Source organism: Scyliorhinus canicula, chromosome 3, assembly GCF_902713615.1.
Source record: "Scyliorhinus canicula chromosome 3, sScyCan1.1, whole genome shotgun sequence".
Classification (NCBI taxonomy): domain Eukaryota; kingdom Metazoa; phylum Chordata; class Chondrichthyes; order Carcharhiniformes; family Scyliorhinidae; genus Scyliorhinus; species Scyliorhinus canicula.
In genome coordinates this window covers 101,428,112-101,440,638 of record NC_052148.1, presented here as the reverse complement: position 1 = coordinate 101,440,638, position 12,527 = coordinate 101,428,112, and the positions used below count along the sequence as shown (strand labels likewise).

General features: G+C 44.3%; 1 protein-coding gene across 2 annotated transcripts in view; it reads right to left on the bottom strand.

The window, feature by feature from the left end:
- Window positions 1–12,527, bottom strand: part of LOC119962838 (zinc finger SWIM domain-containing protein 6) — a 205,320-nt gene that overhangs the window by 15,836 nt on the left and 176,957 nt on the right. For both annotated transcript variants that reach the window (XM_038790992.1, XM_038790993.1), the window contains exon 11: window positions 1,284–1,441. In XM_038790992.1, the coding sequence (XP_038646920.1) occupies window positions 1,284–1,441 (158 nt within the window). The remainder of the gene's footprint in view (window positions 1–1,283; window positions 1,442–12,527) is intronic.

Below are 12,527 nucleotides of genomic sequence, written 5' to 3'. Positions count from 1 at the left end.
CCCCTTGACATTCAACAGTAATACCATCATTCACACCCCACTTATTAACATCCTGGGGGTTCTAAATATTGTGGCTACAAGAGCAGATCAAGAGACTCGGAATCCTGAGGTGAGTAACGCGCCTCCCGACTCCCCAAAGCCTGTCCACGATTGACAAGGTGCAAGTCAGGAGTGTAATGGAATACTCTCCATTAGATGAATGCAGCTTCAACAACACTCATGAAGCTCAATCAGGACAAAGCAGCCCGCTTGATTGCTCCCCTTCCACAAACATTCACTCCGTCCACTACTACATCCACAAGATGCACTGCAGTAACTCACCAAGTCTTCTGAGGCAACATCTTCCAAACCCACAACCACTACCACCTAGGATGAGGGCAGCCGATATCTGGGAACACAACCATCTGGATGTTCCCCTCCAAGTCACTCACCATCCTGACTTGGAAATATATCACCATCCTTCACCATCACTGGGTCAAAATCATGGAATTCCTTCCCTATCAGCACTGTGGGTGCAGCTGTTCAAGAAGGCAGCTTACCACCACCTTCACAAGAGCAATCAGTCAGGGATGGGCAACAAATGCTGGGTCTTGCCAGCGATGCCCACATCCTGTAAACTAATTTTTTTTTTTTTTTTTAATTCTATACCCATTTCCAGAATTTTCTGTTTTTGTTCCAGAATTTCCTAGGGTAGTAGAGTCAACTTTCCTGCCATCTATTGCAACCATATTTCACTACAACAAATGACATTTACATTTAAGATATCAGATCGTGGAAAATGCACCATGTGTCAGACTTTGAATAAATGCAACATGATCATAATTTATTATTTGGATTTGAAAAATCCAAAGTCTTTAACATAAATCCGCACCTAATTTAATGGACTACCCGTACTGGCTTGGCTGATGAGACAGACAGACCCTCTGAACCCAGTGCTTGCCCATGCTGCTGGATGGGAGATCCCTGGGTGACTTACTCAGATTTTCCCTCTCTAATGAGTTCAGTATCTGACCTAAGCTGAGCAGCTCATATCAAAGAGCGATCAGGATGTGAAAGATCTTCAATGCAAACCTCCATGTAAACACCTAATGCTCTGGAACTTCAACAGGTAGAACAGTCCAGTTAAAGAATAAATTTCCATCTCAAAACCTCCTCCAACTTCAGGAAGGCTGCAAAAGTAATTGAACGGTAGAACGGTAAAGCTGCAAGTGAAAATGTACTACTGAGAGGGCACAGGTATTTGAAAAGAAATAACATTACTACGTAAACTGAATTTAAGTTACCTTTAGCAGCTGTTAACATTGTAGAAGCCAGCTCACATTGCTGAGACTCGATATGACTTAAAGTGAACCAGCGTGGGTAACGGTTTGGAACTACAGATGCAATGTGGTGTGGGCGTGATACATCTCCAGTTGGTGCTGTTGATTCCAATACGGGCAGCCTGTAAACATCAATAAAGCAGCGTTTTACTTTTCCTTCACCAAATAAGATTGCTTTTTAAATCAATTTAACTACACGAACTGAAAGACTTTTTTCAATAAACAGAAAACAATTAAATTCTAGGCCTCCTAAACCACTCTTCTCTCTTAAAGATACGCCAATTTAACACCACTCTGCAGGCTGACAGTCATCGGGGTACTCCTCCCACCCACCCCTTCACAGTCTCTGGCCCTCCCCCACACGCCTTCATAGTCTCTGCCCCCCCAATAGCCATCGCCACCCCTTCCTACACACATATAAAGGGAACCCGCCCAATGAGGCTCCAATGAGGGCACTGCTAAACTGGGACAGCAAGGTGCCAGGGCTATGTCCCTCACAACCCGGGGCCAATGCTCACCTCCGTGCCTCCAGTGTTGTCATCATGACTGGTTGCTGCTTTGAAAAACCAGTAGTGATTTGCGCTGCCCTGACGGCTCACTGGGTGGTTGGATAAGGTGGGGTGGGCGCTACAGCGTCAAGACCGGTAAGTAGATACTAATGTATTTTAAATGATAGAAATCAGGTTCATGTCCTTCCTGGGGGTGAACCTGATCACTTCACTGGCAGGGGATGGGGAGAATCTCAGCCTGAAACCTCTCTGGAGCAAATCCTATTATGGCCCTCTTGCTACATTTCACAGCCATAACAGGATTTGCGTCCATGAGGAATAGGCCCTCTAAGTTCCGCCCCACATCTTTGATCAAGTTAAGGGCAGCTAATGTCTTTCTTTTGGTCGTGTCAATTTTTGTCTAATTACACCCCTGAAAAATGCCTTGAACATTTTCCGACATTAAGATCGCCAAATAAATGCAAGTTGTTGCTGTTATTAAACTGAACCGATTGACCAGCCTTTCGTCAACCAGTTTGCAATGCTGCGACTGCAGAATAGTTGCATATTTGCCTGTATAATAGTCACTGCAGCTCACAAGCATAAATTTACTTTATGAAACGCTTTGAAACATTAATTTGACCGACATACAAAAATGAATTAGAATAAATAAACTTAACAGTATCTTAACAAATCAAGAACATGTTTCTGTGGATCATTTAAATTGCAATTATAAAAATAGTAACAAGGATGTGTGGGGTGGATGGAGCAAAGAAAGGAAAGAGGATATAGAATCATGATGAGGGGACGCCAGCGTTGGACTGGTGTGAGCACAGTAAGAAGTCTTACAACACCACGTTAAAGTCCAACAGGTTTGTTTCAAACACTAGCTTTCGGAGCACTGCTCCTTTCACCAACTTTCACCTGAGGAAGGAGCAGTGCTCCGAAAGCTAGTGTCTGAAACAAACCTGTTGGACTTTAACCTGGTGTTGTAAGACTTCTTACGATATAGAATCAAGAATAGAGTTAAGCTAATCCCTGAAGACCTTTTGAATGAGTTTGGAAGATACCAAGAGCTAAGTGTTGTTTTGCAGGGTATCCCCATAAAGATGTAGTGTTTACCAACATTGGTGATGCAGAGAACTGAACTTGCTTTCATAGCTCATATTCCCACTTATAGCTCATGATTCTGTATTCTCAAAAAGGGGCATGATTTACCGGCCGCATCGCGCTAGAGTGAGAGGTCAAAGTGGCCGTGGCGGGAGAGGCCTCCCGTGGACTTCCTGGCAGCCGTCACGTCTCATGGGATCTATCCAAGTCCCAGGAGGCGTGGGAATCAATCACGTTCGAAAGGGGTGGAACCAAATGATGCACGTTTAAGTAGGTTTTAGACCTACTTATGCGCGCTTACCTGGGATCTACCAGCCTCCCCAGGGAGGCTGTAGCCAGGCACCATTCAGTACTGGCCATTAGGTACAAATGTGGACCAGGCGGAATGACACCGGGGGTGAGGTGGGGGGCATCCCTGGCCATCGGAGACCCCTGGGTGGCTCCCTGGCCCTCCCCCTGGAACGCAGGCACCTTGGCACTGCCACCCTGGCTCTGCCAAGATGCCTGGGTGGCACTGCTGGGGTGGTGATGCAGGGGTGTCACTGCCAAGTGTCCGGGTCCAAGGGGGAGGTGATGGGTGGGTGCCTCGAAAGGGGGGGGGCATGAAGAGGAAGGTCCACAGGGACCCCATAGCAGGGTGTCCTCACCTTGGGGGTGGGGTAATGCCCATGTGTGTGGGGTGATTTTGCCCATGGGCAGAGGGCGTGGGGGACCCACAAGCTCACTTCGAGATTGGGGCACCCTTTCAAAATGGTGGCCCGATCTCGGAGAAAAATTCTAACTCCCAGCAAAACCCGCCACAAATGACACGAGAAATGTTTCCATTAAATCGGATCCAAAATAACCTTTGCACTGCCTAATGTTCTACAAGAAAAATGTACTTAAGTCAGTTGATGTGTGCCAACTCTTGTCAAAACTCAAATTCTGACTGAAGACCATGTGCTCAACGCTGGTTTTCAAATTATAATTATCCCTCTATCTGTATTCTTTACTTTGAAGTGGCTTTCACCTAACCTACTGGAAGTACATCAATCTCTATAAAGTTTCACGATTTGGATGTTAAAAAAAAAGACACCGATAGGAATGTAACATCATTTATTTCTGTGCTCTGAAATCAGTATGTCAATAAATGACCAATGCTTTTTTGCCCTGATCAAATCTCTGCCTGTGCTCTGAGTTGACCTTCAGCAGGAGGGACACAAGTGCTTGCTTTGGAGGAGAGCAGAACATTCAGCTGACCTTTTCCTGGTATTCACGACACCAGAGACATTACACTGCTGCTTCTCTTCCAACTCTAAAGTCTTGTTTCCAGGAACCAATCATGTTTAACAGTCAGTTTTCTCCCTCTTTTGTTCACAGTATTTGGAGCTTTGCAACCCACACAAGCAGAGCAATGTTTTAAATTCAACACAAGCCTCAAGTTGGCTATCTAGACTGTCATCACAAAAATTGCACAGTTCCCAGAGGAGATGAATTAACATGCAACATTCAAGACTGTGGTAAATGGGTATCGTCAAAGATGCGTTTAGAACCACTGGAGCGCTGATCTCACATAAGAACTAGAGGTCAGGAAAAAAATTCTATTCCAGAATTAGTCTTGCATGATGTGGAATAAAATTATTATTCAGCTCTTCTGGGGTGGAGGAGTATTCAGAAATCCATAAAGCCTAGTAATTAGTATGATATAAACTTGCAAACCATATCAGAGGGTCTGCATTTCACATTAAATGACTTATCCTTAGGGTCAAGGGTACAATGAATCCCTTACTACAGTAACTAGGAATTGTAGACAATTAGGGATTAGGGATAACAATCGACAGATCTGCATTCAGGCAAACATTTTTGAGCAATAAACTACTTCACTTCCATTTAAGCAGAATATATATGAAAATCAAGACAGTCACTGAGATGTGGACAGCTAGGATTATGCTCCTGCCTGAGGATGACGACCTTCTCTTCACATGGTAAGTGAGGATGCAAGCCGCTCTACCTACTCCTGAGAGAATGCTAAACACTCTGGCAGGGCCTAAAAACAGGCACAGATATTGAAAGGCATATTCTGCGCCTGCTGTTCTGATGCAGGCAGCATACAAATTTCATGCTGCTTCCTGATTTACACGATAGAGGAATACACGGTTGAGTAGTTGCACATCTCAGCAAGGTGGGCCCACCAGGTCTGTGCAAAACTAGCATCACTTAAAGCTAGCCTGCACCTCTTACAGGCTTCTGGCTAAGCAGGTGCTGGAACTGGTTGCAAGAGCACAACAAACTATGGCAGAAAAGGACAAAGGCAGGTCAGGTACTAAAGTCCCTGAAGTGGAGGTGGTATCATAGAATTTACAGTGCAGAAGGAGGCCATTCGGAACATCGAGTCTGTACCAACCCTTCGTAAGAGGACCCTACTCAATGCCCACCCCTCCATCCCCGTAACCCAGTAATCCCACCAAACCTTTTTGGACACTTAAGGGCAATTTAGCATGACCAATCCACCTAACCTGCATATCTTTGGACAGTGGGAGGAAACTGGAACACCCAGAGGAAACCCACGCAGACACAGGGAGAAGGTGCAGACTCCGCACAGTGACCCAAGCCAGGAATCGAATCTGGGACCCTGGAGCTGTGAGGCAACAATGCCAACCACTGCCTTCGTTATGGAACATATAGAACGTATATTGTAAAGAAAAACGCAATGGGACACAGCTGATAGTCAATGTTGCAGCTTCCACTGCAGCACACGCAGAAGCCACTCAGAGTTCGGGTCCTAGTCATGCAAGCCCAGGCAGCTGTCATCATGGCTGCAGATACCAGTGTTCAAAGGGGCTTGCCAAAAGAGGCTTATAGGTGTCACAGCAATTCCAAAATCCATCTTTTGCCAGAGATAAACAGGCAGAGTGAACACATGGCTTTGAGAGGATTGCTGCCTTCTCTACAGTGCTCAGTTAGGGTTCCGCCTGGGTCACTCAGTTCCTGACCTCATTACAGCCTTGGGCAAAAGAGCTGAATGTCAGAGATGAGGTAAGAGTGACTGCCCTTGACATCAAGGCAGAATTTGACCGAGTTGACATCAAGGCGCCCTACCTAAACTGGAGTCAATGGGAATCGGGGCAGAGGGAAATCTCTGCTAGTTGGAATCATACCTGGCACAAAGGAAGATGGTTCTGGTCATTGGAGATCAATCATCGCAGCTCCAGGGGTTCACCGAAGGAATTCTTTAGTGCAGCGCCTTAGGCCCAACCAAATTCAGCTACTTCATCAATGACCTCCGTTCCATCATAAAAGGTCAGAATGAAAATGTTCTCAGATGACTACGCAATGTTCCGTATCATTCATGACTCCTCAGATACTGATGCAGTCCATGTCCAATTGCAGCAAGATCTGGACAATATCCAGGCTTGGGTGGACAAGTGGCAAGTTACTTTGCACCACACAAGTGCCAGGCAATGACCATCTACTACAAGAAAGGATCTAACCATCGTTCCTCGACATTCAATGGCATTACCATCGCTGAATCCCCCATAATCATCATCTTGGGGGTCACCATTGATCAAAATATGAACTGGACCAGCCATATGAATATTGTGGCTCCCAGAGGAGGTCAAAGGCTAGGAATGGAATCTAGCTTTGCACACTCCCAGTGAGATAGAGAGGATCTATCCAGAGTGAGGCACATCGAAGAGTGAGTTTGGGAGCTGGGAATTTGAAGCTAGGTGCAAATTCAAGGCAGGGTGGGAAGAGGTGCTTTTTATCCCTCGATTTGTTACTCCCAAATTTCCAGAGAGTGGCCTTGCCCTGTTGCAGGTGACTGCAAGTGAGACAGCTGATTAGTGAGTAGCAGGTAAGTCCTTAACTTCTATCGCTTATAATACTTTCTTGATTTCTAAACTGTAAGGGTAGTACAAGGACCAGGAAAGAAGGGTTACAGAGAACTGGATTTAATCTAATATAAAATACTCTCCAAAGTTTAATTCAATTCAAAGAGGTAAACCATGGCAGGAGAGCTCAAAGTCTTGGTTTTCTCCCCTTGCTCCATGTGGCAGGCCGGGGACAGTTCCAGTTCCCCGGGTCAGCATGTGTGCTGGCAGTATCTCAGCTACAGCTCCTGGAAGCTTGAGTTTAAACTGGAGTGATGGCTGGGGACACTGTGGAGGATCTGCGAGGCAGAGAGTGTTGTGGATAGCATGTATAGAGAGGTGGTCACACCACAGGCTCAGACTCCACAGGCAGAGCAAGAGATATAGGCAGGTAGTGCAGGAATTTCCTGTGGCCATTCTCCTGCAAAACAAATGTACTGTTTTGGATACTGTTGAGGGGAATGGCAGCGTTTGCCAAACTCGTTGCATTATGGTTAGTTCTGCTGCAGAGGGGAGGGGTAAAAAGTGTGGCAGTGCAATAGTTACAGGGGATTCGATTGACAGGCGTTTGTGGCCGCAAACGTGACTCCAGGATGGTATGTTGCCTCCCAGATGCTAGGGTCAAGGATATTTCGGAGCAGGTACAGGACATTCTCGAGGGGGAGGGTGAACAGCCAGTGGTCGTGGTACACATCGGTACAAACGACATAGGTTAAAAAAAAAAAAAGGATAAGGTCCTAAAAGCAGAATACAGGGGCTAGGAAGAAACTTTTTAAAAATCAGACCTCGAAGGTAGTGATCTCAGGATTACTACCGTTGTCACGTGCTAGTCAGAGTAGAAATGACAGGATATATAGGATGAATACATGGCTGAAGAGTTGGTGTAAGGGGGAGGGTTTCAGATTCCTGGGGCATTGGGAAGGGGGGGGGGGGGGAAAGAGAGAGATAAGAGTGTTTGCTCGAGCTGCTGGGCAGGGTTTAAACTAATATGCCAGGGGTTTGGGAACCTATGTAAGGAGTCGGAGAAGGAGGGAACAAGGACTAAAATGAAAGGTAGAAAGGGGAATAAGAAAAGTGATAAGCAGAGAAATCAAGGACAAAATCGAAACAGGGCTGTAATGAAAAATATTGGGAGTAAGACAAACAAACAGTGTGAAAAAAAAAACAAATTTAAAGGCTCTGTGCCTTAATGCGCGGAGCATTTGCAATAAAATAGATGAACTAATCACACAGATAAACGAGTACGATATAATTGGGATTACAGAGACATGGCTGCAGGGTGACCAAGGATGGCAACTGAATGTCCCTGGGTTTTCAGTATTTAGGAAGGGCAGGCAAAGAAGAAAAGGTGATAGAGTGGCACTGCTGGTTAAAGAGGAAATTAATACAATAGTGAGGAAGGATATTAACTCCGACAATGTGGAGTCTGTATGGGTAGATTTGAGAAATACCACGGGGCAAAAAACATTAGTAGATGTCATATATAGACCCCCAAACTGCAGTGGTGATGTTGGGAATAGCATTAAACAGGAAATTACAGATGCATGTAATAAGGGAATATCTGCGATCATGTGTGATTTTAATCTGCACATAGATTGGGCAAATCAAATTAGTCACAATAACATGGGGGAGGAATTCCTGGAGTGTATACGGGATGGTTTTCTTGACCAATATGTGGAGGAGCCAACTAGAGAGCAGGCCATCTTAGACTGGGTACTGTGTAATGAAAAGGGAATCATTACCAATCAAGCTGTGCGAGACCCTTTGGGGAAGAGCGACCATAACATCATTAATTTGAAGACTTGGGTGCTGAATCTTAATAAAGGAAACTATGAAGATATGAGGCGCGAGTTGGCCTTGATAGATTGGGGAGAGTTACTTAAAGGGATTACAGTGGATAGGCAATGGCAAACATTCAAGGAACGCATGGTGGAACTGCAACAACTTTATTCTTGTCTGGCACAAAAGCAAAATGGGCAACAGGATCAAACCATAGCTGACCAAGGAAATTAGACATAGTATCTGATCCAAGGAAGAAGCATACAGATTCGCCAAGAAAAATAATAGGTCTGAGGATTGGAAGCAGTTTAGAATTCAGCAAGGGATTGATTAAGCAGGGGAAAATACAGTGCGAAAGAAAGCTTGCAGGGAACATAAAGACTGACACTAAGAGTTTCTATAAGTACGTGAAGAGAAAGAGATTAGTGAAGACGAATGTAGGTCCCCTACAGACAGAAATGGGGGGGATGCATAATAGAGGACGAAGAAATGGTTGAGCAACTGAATACATACTTTGGTTCTGTCTTCACAAAAGAGAACACAAATCAGATATCAGAAATGCTGGAGATTGCAGGGTTTAGTGAACGAAGAATTGAGGGAGATCAATATTAGTAGAGAAATGCTATTGGGAAAATTGATGGGATTGAAGGCGGATAAATCGTCGAGGGCCTGGTAATCTACATCCCAGAGTGCTTATGGGAATGGCTCTAGAAATAGTGGATGCATTGGTGGTCACCTTCCAGGATTCTAAAGACTCTAGAGCAGCCCCTAAAGATTGGAGAGTAGCTAATGTCACTCCAATATTCAATCGTCTCTTAGACTTCTCTTCTCCAAGTAAAATAGTCCAACTTCTCAAATCTTTCTACATAACTGTTTCGAGGAGCCATTCTCATGAATGTTTTCTGCACTCTCTCTAATGCCTCCACATCTTTCCTCCTAACGTGTGATGCCCAAAACTGCATGCAGTGCTCTAACTTTGGTAAAAGGTTGAACACAACTTCCTTGTTTTTCTATTCTACACCTTTAATGATTAAGCCCAGCATGTTGTTTGTTTTATTAACCATGCTCTCAACCTGCCCTACCACATAACTTATGCACATATACACCCAGGCCCCTCTGATCCTGCACCACCTTTTGAATTATATCATTTGTTTTGTATTGCCTCTCTGCATACTTGCTACCAAAATGAATCATTTCAAACCTCTCTATTAAATTCTGTCGGCCACTTGTCTGCCCATTTCATTAACCTGCCAATGTTCATTTTGTAGTTCTACACTAGCTTCCTCATGGTTACCACGGCTTCCAAGTTTCTATTTGTTGCAAATTTTGCCCTATACACCAAGGTCTAGGTCATTGATATATATCAGGAATAACAAGGGTTTCAACTTCTGGGAAAATTCCATTGCAAACCATCCTCCAAACTGAATAACAGCCGTTCACAATTACTCTTTATTTACTGTCACTCAGCCAATTTTGTATCAATGTTGCTGCTGTCCCTTTTATTCATGAGCTCTAACTTTGCTCTGTTGTGTGGCACCTTATCAAATGCCCTTTGGAAGTCCATACACACCACATCAACAGCATTAACCTCATCGACCCACTGGTTTAGTTAAACACAATTTTCCCTTCACAAACCCACGCGGGCTTTCCTTAATTAATCCATAATCACCCAAGTGGCGATTAATTTTGTCCCAAATAATCATTTCTCGAAGCTTTCCCGCTAATCTGTGGAACACTTTGCCGCAGAAGGCTGTGGAGTACAAATCGCTGAGTATCTTTAAGACAGAGGTTCTTGATTAATAAGGGGATCAGGAGTCATGGGGAGAAAGCAGGAGAATAGGGATGAGAAAAATATCAGCCGTGATTGAATGGCGGCGCAGACTCGATGGCCGAGTGGCCAAATTCTGTCCCTATGTCTTATGGTCTTACCAAGGTTATACTGTTTGGCCTGTAGATAAGGGCTTATCTTTACACTTTTTTAAAACAAGGATGTAACATTTTCAATTCTCCGGTCCTCTGGCACCACCCAGAGTCTAAGGAAGATTGGAAAATCATGGCCGATACAACAGCAAGTCGGAGACTAGCAATACAGAGGTGAGTAACTCACTTCCTGACTCCCCAGAGTCTATCAACCATCTATCTGCAAGGCACAAATCAGAAGTGTAAAGAAACAAAATGTTAGGTGTTGTTACTGGGTTACGGGGATAGGGTGGAGTCATGGGCTAAAGTCGGGTGCTCTTTCCAAGAGCCGGTGCAGACTCAATGGGCCTCCTTCTGCACAGTATATTCTATGATCTATGAACACTCTTCACTTGCCTGGACGAGAGCGGTTCCAATAACATTCAAGAAGCTCAACACGATCCAGGACAAACAACTGGCACCCCATCCACCACCGTAAACATCAATTCCCTCCACCACCAACGCACAGTGGCAGCAGTGTGCAATATGCACAAGATGCACTGCAGCAACTCACCAAGGTTTCTTTGACAGCACTTTCCATTCCCACGACATCCACCACCTGGAGGGACAAGTGCAACAAATCTGATGCTAATTTTTCTGGTCAAGATCCATTCTTATCCTGTGGAGGTTGGATTTTTCCCAGTAAATTATTCTTATTCTGAATTACACCGTGCCCTTTTGCATAGCCCTAAACCATATGATACAATGATGACTGCTCCCTAAATGTTCCCCTCCTGACATTTGATCCACTTAGCCCACCTCGTTCCCAAGGACCAGGTTGGGCAGTGGTCTCTTTCCCACTGGACTGGAAACATGCTGCTGTTCTTACACCTACTTTGGTTATTAATGCTTTAGGTATGAGGCTGTAAAATCCTCTAGTTCATTTACCCGTGACCATCACCTCCACCCCAGCTGAAACAGTCAGCAGGTTCACTAACATAATGGCTGCTACTCAAATGACTTTAACTGAGGTCATATAAAATCACAGGCAGATTGGGATGCAAGGAAAAACGATGCCAAAGGTCTTACAATCTAATGACACATGCACCCCATCACACTCATGCTACCCAAAGTCAAGACACAGACCAGTAATTTGAAGCATATTACCCACAAGGCCACAGAAGTAGTAAGACATTTAAGGGCAGTACGGTGGCGCAGTGGTTAGCACTGCTGCCTCACGGCGCTGAGATCCCAGCTCTGGGTCACTGTGTGGAGTTTGCATATTTCCGTGGGTTTCGATCCACAACCAAAAGAAGTGCAGGGTAGGTGGATTGACCATGCAAAATTGCCCCTTAATTGGCAAAAATGAATTGGGTACTATAAATGTATTTTTAAAAAGTAATACGACATTTCTTAATTGCTCAGGAAGCTATTTGCCCCTACAACAGGAACTCAGATGACCTCTCGACTTAAACTGTCAGGTTTTTTTTTTAGTTCAGAAGGTTTTTATTATTATGGCTTCAATCATAAATAGTAACCAGCTGCTATGATAAGAAATGGCTTGGCTGGATAAGAAAATGGCAGCACTCATGTACACAGAAATATCTTTTCCAGCTCCAGGGCAATGGCCGTTTTTGTATTTGAAAGGAGCCAACTTAATCAAATTACTAAATCAAGATCACATGGCTGGAACTTCATAGAGAGCAGTGAAAAAAATACTGGCCTTTACATCCTTCAAGAGCATGTGACGGTGCAGGTGATTAACACATCTCTATATTTAGAGTCAATGCTAAGCAGCATCTAACCCAAAGAAAAAAGGTACAAAATCTTCTTGGCTAGTTTCCTGGTGCAGACCACACTTCCCAATTCATCAAGAAAGATGAAATAGTCTAGGCCTTAAGGGTTTTCATTTCCCCTCTACATCCACGAATGTCGCATCTGATTCACAATTATATGATTCCCAATTATATGCATTTAAGCTGAATCTTTGGTGCAATTCAATTGTATGAACCTTTCATATATGTTACTATTCCCATTATGTAGTCACTGCAATGACAAAGCAAACAATTGCTTCACCACTA